The 19,880-nt window shown below is 41.4% G+C and overlaps 1 protein-coding gene across 13 annotated transcripts in view; it reads right to left on the bottom strand.

Moving 5' to 3' along the window:
• RTTN (rotatin) overlaps positions 1–9,820 on the bottom strand; it is a 160,045-nt gene extending 150,225 nt beyond the window's left edge. For 12 of the 13 annotated variants that reach the window (XR_006278944.1, XR_006278945.1, XM_043508175.1 and 9 more), the window contains exons 1-5: positions 9,700–9,820; positions 8,590–8,777; positions 7,639–7,837; positions 6,227–6,316; positions 744–834 (exon numbers count right to left, since the gene is read on the bottom strand). Coding sequence is in view for 11 of the 13 variants with exons in the window: in XM_043508175.1 (XP_043364110.1) it covers positions 744–834; positions 6,227–6,316; positions 7,639–7,837; positions 8,590–8,777; positions 9,700–9,730 (599 nt within the window). In the remaining 2 variants the exon portion in view is untranslated. The remainder of the gene's footprint in view (positions 1–743; positions 835–6,226; positions 6,317–7,638; positions 7,838–8,589; positions 8,778–9,699) is intronic. The other variant, XM_043508170.1, reaches the window with a different exon arrangement.
• Positions 9,821–19,880: the final 10,060 nt, after the last annotated feature.

Raw genomic sequence — 19,880 nt, forward strand, 5'->3', positions numbered from 1 at the left:
CTGAAGTGATTCAAGCAACAGAAGTTTTTACCACAACACTTTAAAGGCTTTTATAGTCTAAAATTCCACCATTAGAAAATCATCTAGTTTTCAACAAGGGAGTAACATCAACATTTAAAGCCTTTTACACCAGGAAGGAGGAGCGTTTGGCTCAAGGGACTGGAATTGAGACATACTAGCTACAGCTGACTGGGTTCATATTTATATGAGTTACTAATAAAAAGAAAAGAAGTACTTGTGGCACCTTAGAGACGAACAAATTTATTTGAGCATAAGCTTTCGTAAGCTACAGCTCACTTCATCGGATGCATCGAAAGCTTATGCTCAAATAAATTTGTTCGTCTCTAAGATGCCACAAGTACTTCTTTTCTTTTTGTGAATACAAACTAACTACTACTCTGACACCTGAGCTCCTAATAATGATTTGGTGACCCATGCAAAGTAAGCTCATGATCTTATTCTAGTGAGTACCAACGAATTGTCCACATCAGAAAACCCACCAAATTGGCATTGTTGGCTGACTCAGCAATTTATGCTAAAGGCAAAGGTTCAGGACAAAGTTAAGACACTGTAGTGGGTACCGTGTACTATGACTGCTACCAGCCTTCAGAATAGCGTTCATAATCACTCAATTCATTTAAAAAATATTCCCAACAGGAGTAGTTAGTGCTGAAAAGTGAAGTTTGAGTGGTTGTAATCCAATGAAGTAAAAAAATATTACTATAAAATCTCCATTACTTTACCTTTCATTTGATGAAAGAACATGTCTATCAGTTGTGGTCAGTGTTAACCAAGGAAATGTGGAAAACTTCAAACACTTCACTGCCTGATTTACTGTAAAAAAGCATATATTCCAAAAATGCTAGTATATTTCTTTAGAAGAGTCAACATTTGTAACGTGTACAGTGAGAAATAGAATTTTTAGTTATAAAACCTGATTGAACTAAATCTATTTGAAGAGCTGCCAATGAGAGTTTTCAGCAGAGTAATCAGAGAATGAACAAGATGCAGTAACTCATTGATATTACATAAAGAGATTCAGTAAAGAGACATAGTAGCAATATTTCCCCTACCTCAAATGCATCAACCTGTAATCTTATCTTGTTCTTCTGCAAAAACATATACTTTCCGAAACTTGAACATAAAAGAATTATATTTCCAATTTCTACACTTAATCATAATTTGTGTTATTTCTGCACTTATTTGTTTCTTATTTGTGACAATATCTTGTTAAATTAACCTTTTAATTACAAATTGCATTTAAGTAATTTTGTATTCCTAATGATGGCTAATATGTTGCTGAAAAGTGAATTGGTGAAAGAAGTATGGTAATGCCAATGTCAACTTATAAAACCTAGTTTTCATCTTGTGACACTACTGACAGAACAATTAAAAGAACATTACACATTATGGATTGCTTTGCAGCATGCTGGTCTGGTTCACTGGATATAGAGCAGTGGTGGGCAACCTGAGGCCCATCAGGGTAATCTGATTGTAGGCCACAAGACATTTTGCTGACATTGATCATCCGCAGGCACGGCCCCCTGCAGGCCCCAGTGGCTGCGGTTTGTCCCCCCATCAGCGCCTTCCCCTCCCTCCTGCCTGCCAAGATCAGCCGTTTCACAGCATTGAGGAGGCTCTGGGGGGGAGGAGCGAGGAAGCAGCACCCAGGGCCCACCTCAATTATCGTTATTTATTCGGACTATGTCTGACGACTGTGTTGTAAGTGAAGAACTCCTAGCTATCGTGCCACTAAAGGACAGAACGCATGGATGAGATCTAAAGGAGGCATTGATGTTAGTTGCGAAACACCACTTTCCTGTACAGAAGCTCACTGCCATTGCAACAGATGGGGCTCTGTCCAAGTGGGGATCTGGGATATGAATTAGTGGGGCTTTTAAGTCTGATGACAGCTTTCCTGAATTTCGGACATTTCACTGTATTATTCATCGGGAGCAACTGGCAACTAAAAATCTCCAATTTGATCATGTCATGAAACCTGTCTTGCACATTGTGAATTTCATTCACTCAAATGCACTCAATCACAGACAATTTCAAAATCTAATCGAAGATCTGGATGAAGACAACTTCCCTGCCGATTTGCCATTTCACTGCGCAGTTCAATGGCTATCGAGAGGTAAAGTTATTTCCTATTTTTTCAAGCTCCTGGAACCAGTAAAATTGTTTATGGAGGAGAAGCAAAGAATACACCCTGAGCTTACAGATCCTGGGTGGGTTCTAAACTTCACATTTCTTGCAGATATGCTGCTGCATTTGGATAAACTAAACATGGACTTTCAAGGACTTACAAGCGTATTTGCGTTCATGAACAAATTGCAGTTGTTTCACAGACAAATGCTTGAGAGATAGCAGACACAATTTCCCTCAGTGTCACAACTTCAAACCAGATCAAAAGAAGATGCAGCAGAACCCCTAAAACGAGCACAACTAGATATGCGAGCATAATTAAAGACCTTAAGGACAGTTTTGAGGAAAGATGCCAAGATCCGCAGCGGAAAAGACCTCAAATCAGATTTCTGATTGACCCTTTTAGTGCTGAAGCTGATTGTCTGAAGGCCCCTTTAGTCACTGGTGAAGCAACATCCCAGGTGGAAATAATAGAACTTTTGGAAGATGACAGATTGAAATCTGTTCAGAAGACAGAGGGGACCCTTACTTTCTGGAAATCTGTACCAAAGGATAAATACCGCAACATCAGAGGTGCAGGCCTAAAATTAATTTCGACGTTTGCCTCGGCCTATCTTTGAGAGTCTGTTTTTTCGACACTCAGACATCTGAAATCCAAGCACCAATCCGTTTTGACAGACAGCCACTTAAGAGAACTGCTGCATGTGAGCACAACTGAACACAAACCTAACTTCAAGGGAATTGCTGAAGGCAAAGAGTGCCAGAAGTCCCACTAAGTAAAAGGTTAAGACAAGTTGTTATTATTGCCGTTAACTATACATCAAATGATATAATGATCATGTGTGTGTGCGCGCACACACACACACACACACACACACACACACACACACACACGTATGTAATCATTACATAATACTGTGGCTCTTTGGCAATGTACATTGGTAAATTCTGGCGCCATCTCAGGCTCAGGTTGGCCAGACCTGCATTAAAGGCTACCAAACTAGTGAACAAATCTGGACTAGACAAAAACAACAGGATAGTCGAAGTCTGGGGAAAACCAATTTTCTCCAATTACCCCACAGGGGGTGTCACAAATATAAAGGGAAGGGTAACCACCTTTAAATCCCTCTTGGCCAGAGGCAAAACCCTTTCACCTGTAAAGGGTTAAGAAACTAAGGTAATCTCACTGGCACCTGACCAAAATGACCAATGAGGAGATGTCAAGGTTCCTTCCCCACTCTGAACTCTAGGGTACAGATGTGGGGACCTGCATGAAAACCTCCTAAGCTTACTTTTACCAGCTTAGGTTAAAACTTCCCCCAGATACAAACTATTTTACCCTTTGCCCTTGGACTTCCACTGCCACCACCAAACGTCCAGGTTTATTTTTTGAGAAAGATTTGTTTGGAAACGTCTTTCCCCCCAAAATCCTCACCAAAACCTTGCACCCCCGTCTGGGGAAGGCTTGATAAAAATCCTCACCAATTTGCAAAGGTGAACACAGACCCAAACCCTTGGATCTTAAGAACAACGAAAAAAGCATTCAATTTCTTACAAGAAGAATTTTAATAGAAGAAAAGGTAAAAAGAATCACCTCTGTAAAATCAGGATGGTAAATACTTTACAGGGTAAAAGAAAAGGAGTACTTGTGGCACCATAGAGACTATCTAAGGTGCCACAAGTACTCCTTTTCTTTTTGCGAATACAGACTAAACACAGCTGCTACTCTAAAACCTTAAAGGGTAATTAGATTCAAAACAGAGAATTCCTCTAGGCAAAACCTTAAATTACAAAAAAGACACAAAGACAGGAATATCCATTCTATTCAGCACAGCTTAATTTTCTTAGCTATTTAAAGAAATCATAATCTAACGCATATCTAGCTAGATTACTTACTAAATTCTAAGACTCCATTCCTGTTCTGTCCCTGGCAAAAGCATCACACAGACAGACACAGACCCTTTGTTTCTCCCCCCCTCCAACTTTGAAAGTATCTTGTCTCCTCATTGGTCATTTTGGTCAGGTGCCAGTGAGGTTATCCTAGTTTCTTAACCCTTTACAAGTGAAAGGGTTTTCTTCTGGCCAGGAGGGATTTTAAAGGTATTTACCCTTCCCTTTATTTTTATGACAGGAGACAAGATACTTTCAAAGCTGGAGGGGGGGGGGGGAAACAAAGAGTCTGTCTGTGTGATGCTTTTCCTGGGAACAGATCAGGACTGCAGCTCAGAACTTGTTCGTAAGTAATCTAGCTAGAAATGCATTAGATTTCCTTTTGTTAAATGGCTGGTAAAATAGGCTGTGCTAAATGGAATGTATATTCCTGTTTTTGTCTTTTTGTAACTTAAGGTTTTGCCTAAAGGGATTCTCTATGTTTTGAATCTGATTACCCTGTAAGGTATTTACCATCCTGATTTTACAGAGGTGATTCTTTTACCTTTTCTTTAATTAAAATTCTTCTTTTAAGAACCTGATTGCTTTTTCATTGTTCTTAAGATCCAAGGGTTTGGGTCTGTGTTCACCTGTACAAATTGTTGAGGATTTTTATCAAGCCTTGCCCAGGAAAGGGGGTGTAGCGCTTGGGGGGGATATTTTGGGGGAAGAAGTCTCCAAGTGGCCTCTTTCCCTGTTCTTTGTTTAACACGCTTGGTGGTGGCAGCATAGGGTCCAAGGACAAGGCAAAGTTTGTACCCTGGGGGAGTTTTTAACCTAAGCTGGTAAGAAAAAGCTTAGGGGGTCTTTCATGCAGATCCCCACATCTGTACCCTAGAGTTCAGAGTGGGTAAGTAACCTTGACAGGGGGTTAGGATTTGGAGCAGCAGAATTTCCTCAGCAGCAGAACACAGGAATCAAGTATTAACAGTAGGACTTCCATGCACAGTGCAAGAAACATGCTTAAGGCAAAAGAGAAACATAAAAGGGCAGAGAGGACTGTTTCTGACTACAGGATCAGCCAAGATCAAAGGACACTTACCTGGAGAGGGAAGTGGGGAGGGGAGGGGAGAAGAGAGAGAGAGAAAAAGACACTCCACGATTCAGAGAAGTATTCTGGACACCCCAGATGCTCCTGACCAAAGTCCAGAGAACCCTCCAGAGTGGTGAGAAAATTCAGGCAGGGAAATGTGTACACATTTTGAGTGTTTTGGGGGGAGAGGGGGAGGAGGGTTGGCAGGAGGTTATCTGTATCTATACATCTTTTATGCTGTCTCAAGTAAAGAATGACTTGTTTAGAAACATTTGCAAAGACTTTGGGTCTGTTTCCCTCAGCTATCGCATGTCCATGTCCCTGAAAAGGTAAACTATGAATTCACAAGGTGGAACTCTGGAAAAGGGTGTGCTTGAACTACTGAGGTGTCTAGGAGTGGGCAGCTCTGCTCCTAGGGTCACTGGCAATGGGGTCACAGGGCCCCATTTCCTTAAAGAGGTTACAGACAGAGCCCATGGACAGGAAATATGCTAAAGAAACCAAGGGAATAGACATTTCTGAAGCCTACTCAGATCACAGGAAGCTTAAGAGCACACATGCCCAGCATATGAGGTCCAAATACAGCAATAAGGCGATTGTCCAGGCAGGGGAAGTTTGACCAGGGCTGTGTGTGACAGAGGTACTTCTGCTATGTTTCTTACACTTATCTCAGTGATACTAGATAAATAAAAAAACATTAGTGCTGTTTACTATTTAGATAAAGGATAACATTTTCAAAAGTATGTAGGTCCCATTCTCAAAAAAGACTTAGGCATATAAGAGTCTAAATTTCATTGCAAGTTAATGGTATTTAAGCTAATTCCCTAAGTCACTTTTGCCACTGGAATTTAGGTCCTTTAAATTTTAAAATATTAAAAAATTAAAAATGTTCTAAAATGTCTACTTTTAATTGTTACTCCACTAGAATGACTAGATGAAAACTAGATTTATCATTTCTACCAATGGAGTTTCTATGAGGCCCATATTCACAAAATGGCAACAGGAAGCAGAAGGCACAACAATGCCAGTTGTAATTAAGAAGATATTGGAAATTATATTTTCCACAGAATCCTCTATTGAATATATGTGTATAACAGAATTATTTCAATTGCATACCAACTGATCTTTTGGGAGGGATTTCCATCTGTTGCAAATTACTTCTGCCTTGGTGAAAATATCCAGTGAATATTTCTTCTTGGAGTAAAACTAAAAACAAAACATGGCAGTATATAAAAAAGTACATTTTCATTGTATATAAATACTATATTCTTCTGTATTCTGTGGTTGAATTGTTTATTACTTTATCCCTAAATTAGAAATCTTTTGGAGTTAAAAGTCATTTCAGATATTACACTTTGCCAGAGTCCTCTCTCAAGTTGTAATTTTGCAATCACATTCTCCAATTTGTAAGATGTTTCTCTGTTTCCTTCTTGTGTCCTACACAAACAGGAAAATTGACTATACACAAAGTGCTGCCAAATGAACAAAAGTAAACAAACTGAAAAACAGAAAATGTTTTCCTCTAATCTGAAGTACTAATTTTGTAATAATAGTTGGTAAAGTTTCCCAAGAGAATGATAATTTAGAGGTACACAGTCAACCTTAAAGTAAGTAGCAGGTCAGTTCAGCAGTTTATTGGGCTTTTTAAAATATATAAACATATGTCACACACACACACACACACACACACACACTATCAATTATTCTAATATCCCTTTGGAATATCAGTAGCAATATGGATTCCCAAAAGTAAGCTTCAGAAAACCAACTTAGGACTCTCATTAGGTCTAACCACGTCCACGCTGTTAGCTTGATTTTTAATTTTTCCCTACAATTAAAAAAGACTAACTATTTATCGAAGAGGCAATCATGGCTTCCGATTTAAAGAATTTAGTAAAACTAGCACATGCTTATCACATATAGTTTACACTAGAATCAAAAGTTACTGTCACGTAGTAGCATTGTGATATTTAGGGTAGGCATATGAGAGGGGCTGTAGCTTAGTAGCTGTGGGGGATGGGGGAGGGATCACCACATTTCATACACAATGGGAATCAAAATTGGAGAAGTAAAAATCTGCCTGAGCTGTCAAAAAAGAGAACCATTAAAACTAGTTAGGTTCTTTAACAAGAGTTAATGGCCTAATCTTGATTCCTCACAGAGGCCCAGTAAACAAGTTATGCACAGAGAAAATCTGCAAGAGTCGGAAAGGCTGCAAGAGCCAAAAAAAGAGCTGTTCCGTTCTTATACACTGCAGCCTCAAAGCTAGAATAGCTGCTGATACTATCATACTCCTTTACCCACATACAAGGGGTTAGGCCAGTGGAGCAACATAAATGATACATCATCACCCTGGTCCAAAAACACCATGAGCACTAGATAAGGAGCCCCACAGAACAAAAAACTCTGTAGTGCCTTCTCCCAAAGAGACCTGTGTTCAGAAATGTAAAGAGAAAATGAACAGGGTGTGAACTGGAATATTCTTTTTAAAATACCAAGCAAGTAAACTTTTCAAAAATATAAATTACCTGGCTTGTCTTCTGACGTTAAGGGCTGACGTTGGTAAGACACTGCTGGATAATTGGCAGGAATTTCTGAAGGAAGTAGGAAGAGCCCATCTAGGATCCCATCAATTACAGTCTGCAGATTTGGATCCATATTATGACGAAGTTGAGAAAAAAATTCCACTGCACCAATCCCAACCAATTGCTGGACAGCAGACGGATGCTAGATCAGAAAAAGGATAATCAGACTTGCTGACAAGTTTCTATACTATATTAGAAAGACAGAGCTATCGAACTTAAATTCAGCTTTTTGTTATCTTACAGAAAATTTAAGTTTTTCAACTCAGTATCAAATGTTTTCCCACACTGTTGTATGATGATTAGCGCAGGGAACTGGGAGTCAGGATCCTGTTCCACACCCAACTCTACAAATGACTAGCTATCACACTTGGGGCAAGCCATTAACTTCTTTACCTGCATACAAACTAGGCAAATATCCCCTATATATATATATATATATATATATATATATAATCATATATCTCCCCTAATAATGTTGCTGTGCAGGTATTACCAGTGCTGGAAACTTTATTATAAATGGAGAAAACGCATTTTAATCACTGTATTCTCTAACCCTGTTCTAAGTAAATCCCTGCTCTCCATTTTTCTGATTATTTCAGTCTATGTGGCAAAAGCTGAGACTGGTCACTGCACTGGAATCAAGTGACCAGAGTTATTTTCCCAGCTCTCCCACTGACCTGCCATGTCATCTTGCACATGTTATTTCACCTCCATGTCTGTTTCCTCATCTATACAATGGTTTTAGTGATAATTATCCTCATTTGTAAATTAATCTAATGTAGTTGCAAAACACTCTAAAAAAAAAAAAGAGCACTGTGTAGTGTGTGTGTGTGAGTAAATTCCATTTATGTCTAACATTGTAAATGCATACTGTTTAAGAACAAGATTTCATACCTTTACCAAGTTGTTCACCAAATTTAGTATCTCCTCTTTCATCGGAACTATAGGAAAATTGAACCATTCCAGCAAATGGAGAAAAAGCAACTTTTCTTGGACTAGATCAGCATATGAAATCAAATTGTGATCTAATTTACACAATATATTCTTGAGAGCTCGTTCTCTTATCTCTGCAAGTTGATGACCTGTGCAAAAAAAGAAGAAGATGATGGCAAAGAAGTGCTAAGGAATTAAAAAGTGGTTCAGAAACCTATCTACAATACCATCCCAATTCTTAGTTTTATTTGGTGTCTCAGGAGGGACATCTAAGATTTAGGAAAGCTTGGGCTGCTGCTTGTCACAGGGACAAATGGTACTTCATTCTCCATGCCCGAGTCAATAGAGCATCTTCTAAAGTTCTAAAAATTCACTTTTAAATAAAAAGGCCGTATGAATAAAGCAGTATCTGCTTTGGTTCTACTGTGTTCAGAGAAAAAGGACTTTGTGTACATTCCTTATAAATAAACAGCACTGCATCAACGAAACACCTGACTGCCATACTCAATTTCTCCACCTGAAGAGAGAAAACTCCGAACAGGGGCTAACCCACGGGGCTCAAAGGAGGGAAACAACAGTGAATAGTTCTGTCCATATAAAAAAAAAAAAAAACCACACACACACACCAGCAACAACAAACAGAGAACAACGATAAGCTACATTCACTCCCATCACCATGAAAGAAACCAAGTTTCCCAAAACACCAGCCTAAGTCGTGCACAGCAACGGCAGGAAGATCCCCGACGCGCACTTCGTGGTTGAGAAGGGTGCCTTGTACGGAGCACGGGGGACAAATAACATGCATGTGCGCGGCTGGACGCCCGTGCCCCGAGCGTGTCTGTGCAGGCACCTGGGCGCGCTATCTACGCGCGTGGATGCGGCCGCGTGCACGCCTAAGCCCACTGTGCACGTGTGCGCGAGTGTCCGTGGGGGCACCCCACCCCCCCATCAGACACTCCGCCCGCTCTCGCCCCCCCCCCCCCAGCCCCACGCACCCAGGGCCGTTCCCAGCCCCCCGGGCAGGGGCGGCCCGAGCTGAGCTGAGCGGAGCAGGGACCGCGGGACAGCTACCGAGTTTCCTGATGAGCGGGGCCAGCTCCATCCCCGCCGCGCTGCGCTGCCCGCCCGGAAACCAACCGCCGCAGCGAATCCGCTCCGCCTTGACTGGGAGGGAGCAACCGGAGAGAGACCGTTGCTGGGGGGGGGGGAGGGGGGAAGAGGACAACAAACCGCAAGGCATCCTGGGAGGTGTAGTTCTTCCACCACTCCTCCTGGGGCGGCCTGCAATTCCCATGATCCCGCGCGCCCGGAACGCGGGCTCGCGGTCGCCCAATCCCGTGAGTTCGGTCCCCCTGCTGGGAGAGGAGGGGGCAGCCGGAGGCGCGGAGCGGGTCCCTCGGGAAGAGCTCCCCGTTGGGGATTAGCGAGGACGAGGCGGGCTACCAAAGGGCCCCGACCCTGCAGGGGAGCCCCCGCAGGGTGCCCAGCCCCGTTGGGGCTCCTCGGGGTCGCTGGGCTTCGTGGAGCTCGCTTTGGGACACGAAGTTCCCCAAGCGAGTGAAGGGACCCAGCCCATCTGCCTGTCCCCGGCCAATGCTCTGTCATTTCTCCCGCTGCACCCTGCCTGGTTTGAGCCAGAGCCGCTAGCCTGCTGCAAATGCAGACCCAGGTCTGAACCATGCGCTGTAGGCTCAATTGAAAGCAGTTTACAGAAGTGTTCCTGTCCTTGACACTCAGCTGTCCAACTCCCAAATGGGTCCAAACCCTGAATAAATCCGTTTTACCCTGTATGAAAGAATTAAGATACCTGATGATTTGTGCATGAAGTTCAAAATTTAGAAATGTTTCTGGTAAAATGTGAGGTCTTCTCTAATATAGGACTGTTTCCTTAGCAAACATAGATGGATGCCCTCATTCGCCCACACCTCAGAGTGCTAAATTTTCTTCTCATTCAATAATCAGAGATGTCCATCATTTTGCAATATTTGTGTCAACGGAGTAATAAAACAAAGGGGCTTTATTAAAATAATAATAAACATGCAATCATTGCTGCAATTAGTTTTTCCACAGAGGCTAGAATCACACAGGTCTAACAGTGGAAAGAAATTTTTCATGAGCAACTGCAGAAACAGCATCTCTGGCAGACTGACATTCCTTTTGGCTATAAATTACAACCTCATACAATGAAAAGTAAAGTGCTCCCATCAGACAGGAACAGGGACTCTCAGGTTTCCACAATGAGATTGGTGGGAAACTTATGAGTTCCATGGGAGTGTTTCACTCTTTAGTGGAACTGTGGATTAGCATTATACCTCAGTTGTCAAGTGAAGAGAAGGAATTGCTTAGCTAACACAGTCACTCCCTGTGACGTTCCCCTCTGGTGTTATTTGGACCAGTGATCCAGACAGGTCACTCCAATCCTCGACTCTGGGAGCCAGCTTTGCCCTGCTCTGCTGTTCATGCACAGCCTCTGGCATGTAAGCTGCTCCTTGGATTGTGCAACCAAATGACACTAGCCAATATCTCCAGTCCCAGACACAACCCTAGGAACCTCTGTCTTGCAGTGTCCAGTTATGCCCGCTGGACACTGCAAGCTTATATGAGTTTGTCAATTTAACAAAGAAATTGATCTGTACCAGGCTTGTTATCCCCAGGGGAGCCTCTGACATGCTTCAAACCAAACACACTTCTTCAGGTAGAATAAATAAATACATTTATTAACTATAAAGATAGATTTTAAGTTATTGTAAGTCAAAACATAACAAGTCAGATTTGGTCAAATAAAATAAAAGCAAAACGCATTCTAAGCTGATCTTAACACTTTCAATGCCCTTACAAACTTAGATGCTTCTCACCACAAGCTGGCTGGTTGCTCTTCAGCCAGGCTCTCCCCTTTGATCAGCACTTCAGTCACTTGGTGTGGTGTCTGTAGATGGAGGTGGAAGAGAGAGGAAGAACATGGCAAAAGTCTCTCCCTTTTATCATGTTCTTTCTTCTTTCTTGGCCTTGCCCCCTACCCCTTCAGAGTCAGATGAGCATTACCTCATCACAGTTCCACACTGACCAAAGGAAGCGGATAGACTCCCTCAAGAGCCCAACAGATTCTTTTGTTGCTGCCTAAGCCAGCGTCCTGTGTTCCTGTGGGGCTGGGCTGGGTTTGTCCCATGCATGCCCTGATGAGGTGTGAACTGCCTCTCTACTCTTATTTTAAGCTATGAGGATACATTTTCAGCCTCATAACTATCTACATGAAATTATAACCTATAACATTACTGTAACAACAATGCTCAGGGCATCATGAGCCTTCCGAAGACACCTGACATGACAAACTTTGCATTGGATACCATACAATCATTATACAAGGATGAACATGGGGGTGCTGGATGTTCCCCCGAGGTATAGAGCACCACACTCCCTAAATTCGATTCAATAACATTTCTTCAGAAGAAAGCACAAAGCTAGATGGATCTGTAAGAGACTAATGAAAGCCCTTTCTCTGTCTGAATATGGCCAGCCAGCCTAAGCACTAAGGAAGTAAGGACATATTTTTGCTCCATGTTGGATGCCTGCATTATATGGATATTTACATAAGAGAAAGATCCAGAAAACTATCTCATTCACAGACCACTGTCTCTGATCTATGTAATCAAAGATCATGATGACCAATTTTTGCTTAATATTTTCAAATGCTACCCCAAAGGGGAAAAAGATGTGCCATGAGGCTTGGTGCATCTGCAAGGGGATGCTAGGTAAGGACACTTTTCATTGGTCTAGGAAGTGAAGGAAGGTTTGACAGTTAGGATGGGGTGTGGTTAAGCACTTTTTGCTATATTTGAAAGAGGGGTTAGCAGTTAAGAAGAGAATCTGGTCCACAGTTATTGTGAGTGCCTACCCTAGGGATATATACTCTCCTGCTTTGCATCTCTCAGCCATCTGCCCTGCCTGTAGCTCCTCATCAGCCTTCAGACTCCCATAACTATTTCCCAATCAACTCTGATTTCTTCCTCCCCTTTGGCATTCCTTTGCATAAGTTTTTTCTTGGTGTCCACTTGAGAGGAAGTATCTATGTCATACACATGAAGAATATTAAACAGAAAGAGCATAATGTAGCTTCTCTTTTCTGTCACCTCCTCTTCAGTTTGCTGGTTTTGGGGAAGCCAGTAGCTGAGGCAACTTCTCTCCATGCCTTCCTCTTTAGCTATGTGTGCAGTAAACCTCAAAGGAAAATCCTGACCTTCAGGATATATAAATATATAAAATATAAAAGGTTTTTTTAAGAATCTATTTCTGTACAGAATCTTTATGTGTTCAACATAGCTCTTCTCTCCCTTCTCATATTATCTTTGTTCGGTGAAAGGGGAATGGTTGGCTTTAGCAGCTCCTCTCCTTGCCTTCAGCCAGCAGGCTGCCTTGCTGAACACATCTCTACTTATCAGCTCACTTTTACATAATTGAGTTTCTACTGTATGTATTCCTGTTAATCTCTAATATAACTGTGTAGGAGTAATGACATTGGTGGAATTATTCACTGAGTTTCATTTAAAGTGTGCCCACATTGGTTAACAGCTTATCTCCTTATAGCGCTCTACACAGTCACAGGATGTAGTGCACTGACGTCTGTTACCTCCTGTCATGGTTTGTTTCTACCTTTCAAACAGATCCTTTCAATCTCTTTTTCATCAATCATATTTAATCCAGAACTCCCCCTTTGTGTTGTGGCTTCCTCTCCAGTATCCTAAGAAGTTCAGATCTTGATTCTATTTACCTTATCTCTATTTGTTATATTACCAGTAGATGATACTCAAATATTCAGACCTTTCCATATTTCTTGTAAGGCATACTCTCTAGTCTAACCTGACCTTGTAGTTTTCCTTCAGCTAAATATCTCAAAGACAAATGTGTTTCTTTTCTGTAAAAGGAGCGTTCTCAAACATGGCTAAGTCTCTTCTAGTTCACGTCTCAATCCGTTTGCTTCCATTGTTCGCTCCACTTGAATTCTCTCTTCCCAATATTCCTATTCTGAAAATCTTCCTATGATCACCTCTAAAATAATGCCTGTACAAGACACAATCTTGAGTTCACCTTTGATAAAATCCTCATCATGCCTCTTCTCAGCTTAACTGTTGCAACTTCTTCTCTACAGCTTCCATGAGTCCTGGCCATCCATATTCCAACAAGAGCGGAATGCTGCATACAACCATCTCACTCACATAAAGTGGCATAACCATAACATCCTCCTCCTCCAATTAAACATCTACTTAAAAAGTGCCCTTTCTGTTCTTAAAACCATCCATAATTTTGCTTCAGCATCTCTCAGGAACTCTCCTCCCATTCCACTCCCTTTGAGAGCTCAGAGTGCGAGCAAGCTCTCAAAGGAACCCAGAAAACTGTTCCTCAAAAACTGTTGTTATTTCCAGTGGGACAAAAATGCTATGTAAGAGTACTGCCTACATCACGGAAATAGATCTCACCCCAATGTATCAGGCAGAAAGTATCAAGGGTCAGTTAAGGAGAAAGAACAAGAGGAGGCAAGCCACAGAGCCAAATATTCTGTCTTAAACTGCATTCTGACTTGGGGAAGGTAACAAATATTAAAAGGAAGGGAGGGCCTTTGATGATTGTAACTGAAGATGAGGTAAGAAATGTATCTTCCTATACTCAGCCATGTTAGTTTATTCAAAAATGTTAAAATTATAATTAATAATGTAGAAATAATTGGATAATAGAAATATTCTTTATTTTCATATTAACACAGAATAAATATTACTATGAACATAAGAAAGCCATACTGGGTCAAGCCAATGGTTCATCTAGCCCAGGATCCTGTCTTCTGACAGTGGCCAATGGCAGATGCTTCAATGGGAATTAACAGAACAGGGCAATCATCAAGTGATCCATCCCTTGGCATTCATTCCCAGCATCTGGCAGTCTTAAGGACACCCAGACCATGGGGTTGCATACCTGACCATCATGGCAAATAGCCATTGATGGTCCTATCCAATGAACTTCTCTAATTCTTTTTTGAATCAAGTTATAGTTTTGGCCTTCACAATGTCTCCTGGCAAGGAATTCCACAGACTGACTGTGTGTTGTGTGAAGAAGTACTTCCTTTTGTTTGTGTCAAGGTTACAGGGCCAGCTGACTATTTCTGTCTCCCTTCTGGTCTCTAAGTGCAGTCCTTCAGGTTTCAGGCCTTGTACCTTCATCTTTCGTGGAATGGAAACATACAGTTCTCCCACACTTAGGCTGGGCCCTGGACTACAGTAAGTATTCTGTATCAACCATGCTGACCCCTCAGGTCTGACTAGGTTCAGCATCTGCAGTTCTTTCCTTTGGGAGTCTGTGAGTGGTGGTGAATAGAGTAACCAGACACTCTAATTACTTTTCTTATTAATTTCAGCAGTAGGAAGAAAGCACTTAGAGAAAGAGGATTTTAAAAACAACAGTCTATATGCATGTCTATCTTATTTAACGCTTATCATCTCCTGATGATAGTGTAGGCATGCTTAGTTTCTTCAGACATGCCAGAGGGTGCCTGTGTCAGTCTGACTTTAATTAGCCTCCAACAAATTGATGCCCCCTTAAAAACAGTCTCTTTTAATCCATCTTGAGGTCCTTTGTTCTTGTCAGTTCCCAGGCTTCAGCCCTGCTTCTTAAACCCAGATCAGTAGATTCAGCAAGAGATCGAAGCAGATTTCTCAGAGTCATTGGCACTCCCATTGTCCCATAACAACCCTCAAGTGTACACGGGGAGTGCCCTATCTTAAGACATTGTTTAGCTTCCTGCTTGTTTTTCTTACAACTTGCTATTAAATTAAGCCAATATAGCCATGCAGTGAACATCCCAATAATCAGGTCTACATACATCAGTCATAACTTAATACAGACCAACTTCACATCCACCACAGCTTGATACCTGAGGATCATGGTGTGTCCTTTTTGAAAGAGATTATTAATATGTGAATTTTTAATACCCAATACAAGCTATTTAGAGGCCTCTCTTGTGCTTAAAGGTAAGATCACTGAAAAAAGACAACACTGCTAGAGATATAGAGATGTTATGTGACCACATAAGAGTTCTGTTTGGTCAGATGTCTATAAGCATATAAGAATGGATTGGCTGATGAGCTCTTCAGTAATTATAAGAAAAACTGTTCTTTAAAAATGGTATTTTGGAACTTCACATTACTGGCCCTATTGGACTTTTATATCTTCCTCTGAAGCATTAAGAATTAGATACTACTGGAGAGAGACTGGAAGGCCCTTTGATATGTTCTGGAACAACAATTCTTATTTGATCCCTTTTGGACCATATTTTCAAAAAGGACCTACAAAAGTACATTTGCAAGTACATATGGTTATATGTACAAAAGCCTGCTTTGCATATGCAACTACAGAGTTTTTCTTGTGAAAATATTGTGGGAACATTCTTAAGAAGTTGCTTTGAAAAATTAGCCGTATGGGTGCCTCCATCTCAGTCAAATTTGCTTAGTTAGTTAACAAAAATAAGTCTTTGCTATTGCCACAGCTGCTGAATCAGAATAGCTGCCAAAGAATGAGATGGATTTATTCTATTCTGCCTCAGGAATTAAATGCATAACAGAACTGCCAGCCTGCTGATTTCTGACTCCACAGTCTTGATCATTGATGATGAATAGTGAGTACCACATGAAGGAGAAAGAATACTGCTTAGTTTTCAGACATGTGGTTGCAGTACTTGTATAAACTGCCTTGTGTAAACTGAGAAATTGGATATCAAAGTCATGGAGAGACACTAATTATGGCTGCCAAGATGGCACTATTACAAAGTTGTTTTCTGACCATGATCTTATTCAGTGAATATGCTAATTGTAAAACACAGAAGCTGCAGTCACACTCAGTAGAGAGGATATGTGTTTAAACACTGCGACTTAAGTTGAAGCTGAGCCTCCTTTTTCAAAGTGTAGTCTACAGAAGGTAGATGACAATTTAAGAATTTTGAGGCCTAGGCAATTTCCCCCCAAAACAAGGAATTCCTTGCATCCTCCTTATAACACTGAGAATGTCTCAGTTTCTCTGTCTTCTCCACCATTTAGGCCTTGTGTTGCAGCCATCAGACTAGAATTTACCATCTAATCACTAAAGTTATGTCTACATAGCAGCTGGGAGGTGTAATTCCTAACTCATGTAGACTTACACCTGCTAGCTCTGCTCAAGCTAGTATGCTAAAATTAGCAATGTTGCCGTGGCTACACAGGCAGCAGCTCTGGCTGGCCACTCAAATACAACCCCACCTGACCCCTTGTACATACTCACTTCTCACACTGCAACCACTCTATTTGTAGCACATGCATCCAAGCTGGGAAAGCCTCTGTGTTTTTGAATCTGATTGCCCTGTAAGATTATCTTCCATTCTAATTTTACAGAGGTGCTTCTTTTACCTTTTTTCTTTCTAATAAAGTTCTGTTTCTTTTAGAATCTGATTGGGGGTTTTTGTGTGTGTCCTAAAAAAACCCAAGGTTGGTCTGTGCTCATCTTGTTTATTCTCAAGCCTCCCCAGGAAAGGGGGTGTGGGAGTATGGGGGAATATTAGGGGGGAGTAGAACTCCAAGTGGTCCTTTCCCTGAGTTTGTCTAAATCACTTGGTGGTGGCAGCGTTACCTAATCCAAGGTACAAGGGAGAATTTGTGCCTTGGGGAGTTTTTAAACTAAGCTGGTAGAAATAAGCTTAGGGGGTCTTTCATGCAGGTTCTCACGTCTGTACCCTAGAGTTCAGAGTGGGGAGGGAACCCTGACAGAGTCTCTCTCAGGCCACTCTGCCTGGACAACAAGCTAGTTTTTTTGGCCTTGTCTTGTGCCTCTCACTCACACCACTTTCCCCAGCTAGTCTTTTATTACCACTTAAGCCTCTTTTTTATTCCCATTACTGCAGCCACCTTTTGTTCTTTATGGGGTATTCTCCTGAGGTAGGGCTGATTCTGTAATCAGGTTGGCTTAATCCAGGTTCTCCAGCCACTAGGCAAGCCACCCTGTCACAGGAAGGATTTCCACAATCCTTCCAGTTCTACTTACAGATGATGTTTTGACATCATAGAATGGTTAACATTCAGTGCAAAAAATGTACAGTAGTGATATTATGAAGGCACTGGTGGTTGTTAGCATAACTATCGTGACTTAGTTGGGTAATACTTACAGGAGAGAAATCTATGTTTCCCACCACAAAGTGATACTTTTTAAAATTTAGCATACAAAAAAATCTAAATTACATGTAGTGAACATAGGTCTCTGACTAAGAAGACCAATTAACTGCCTGGGGTACTTTCTAACTCTTAATTTCAAGGACAGTGGAAAGAACAATCCAGTATCTGTTGCTGCTGTGCTCAGTGCCTGAAGGAAGCAGATTTATCGTTATCTGTAAGAAAGTGATTTATTATATAAATATTCTGTTATCCATAAAACTTTTCTCCCATGGGCACTAAGAAAATTTACTGACCTGATATTGAAGGAAGCCTGGGTTAGACAGATATAATACAGATCCTGCTGACTTAAGGTAGAAAAATTGCTCTTTTTCTAGTTCTACTGCCAGCAGGTCTCTTCCCCATAATGTAATTAGCTATATAATTATAAAACAACCAATTACATTAACTGTCCATTTGAGAAAGGAGGCTGGAGGGGTTCTGTAGGCTAATGACAACCATTTGCCTGATATGCAGCATGCAGCACTTTGTTAGACCTAAAGCTTTTCATTCAACCACTACTTAAGTTTTAAATACTAGAGGCCAGTCACTGGCTGCCTGTTTAATAAAAGCATGACTGGAGGGTTCACACTGTGCACAGCTTAAGCAACGTTTCAACATGAGACTATCAGCCAGAGGCATTTTAGATTTTAAGTTTTTAGCTCCAAACCACCCTTGCAGGCTATATCCCAGCAGAGATCTCACAGAGATATTGTCAGGACAAATTGCTGAATAGTGCCTTGTTACGAATGTTTGCTCAGGCCTAGGGAGACAACAAAAGGTGCTTTCTTCCTTCTCTCACCTTGCTCTTCTATGCAAGGTTCAGCCACACTCAAGTGTTGTACACCAGGACCAGGGGACTCCACTTGCAAAAATAACTGTAGAAACCTTATAAAGAGCAAAAGAGAGGTTATGGCACTGTTCTCATGCAGGCATGCACATACACAATCAGATTGGCTGGATTGGCACAGGGGGACCTACACTCGACTCCCTGTTAAAGGGTATAGAATCAGCTGCTGCTCTTTGTGCCTCCCCAGCACAACAGGGAGCATCTCTGGAAACTGCTATTAGTGCACAGCTCATCCTTCTCTATCCCTCCCATGTGCCAATGTGGGTTTGAAACGACAATCTAGCCCAGAATTATGTGTGAGAGTTTGTGCACCATCAAATGAAAAGATCCCATGCTGCTTAAAGTGCAAGAAAATAATGACTGAACAAGACCAACTGCAAGTTCAGAACTACGTTGCCCTGTGTTTTTAGACACCCACCATTTGACATGCTGTTTAAATTACATCTGTACTAATCAAAAGGGGGTTAATTAGAACTTTTTTAAAAAAAAGATGAGATAAAATGAAAGTGACAAATAACTGGGCCACCCCAAAGGGCAACTTGTGCCACTACCCAGGGGACCAGAGATCAGGGATGAGCTTGGTTGTTTGCTCCCAGGACTGAAGTGCAATGGAGGCAGCACCTAGAGGGAGAGGGAGCTCTTTGAGATATACTACAGATAAAATTATGGATTAGGACTGACACAGGAGTGTCATTAAAGCTGCAGAGAGAAACACATCCAGTCCTATTTGTCTGCTTAGTTGCTTAGTATGTTGCCACAACACAGGGCCTTTTCTGGGAGAAAAAGGAGATTAGAGAAGAACGGTGGACATGTTCCCTTAAAGGAAAATGGTTGTCAAGTATCCTATATTAAGCCAGGATTGCCTTCAATCAGTCTTTGCCATGATAAGGTCATTAGAGGACTCATATGATTTCTTAGACCAAATGATCTCTCTTTCTTCACCCTGTTCTTGAAAACCCAAATCATCACATTCTGATCAAAAGTAGTGCCATAACAGTGGAAATGTATTTGTCAGTCAAATATTGCTCATAAGTAGAGGAGAGGAAGTGGGTCTAGGTAGACATTTGGGGATTTTCTTATGCTGTTATCTCTACATATCACTATTAAGGTACATCTATACTAGCAATTGTACACGTCTATATGTGTGGTTGTGCCATAACCCACCTATTGTCCGCATTTAAACCCCA

The sequence above is a fragment of the Dermochelys coriacea genome, chromosome 2 (assembly GCF_009764565.3).
Source record: "Dermochelys coriacea isolate rDerCor1 chromosome 2, rDerCor1.pri.v4, whole genome shotgun sequence".
NCBI classification, from domain to species: Eukaryota; Metazoa; Chordata; order Testudines; family Dermochelyidae; genus Dermochelys; species Dermochelys coriacea.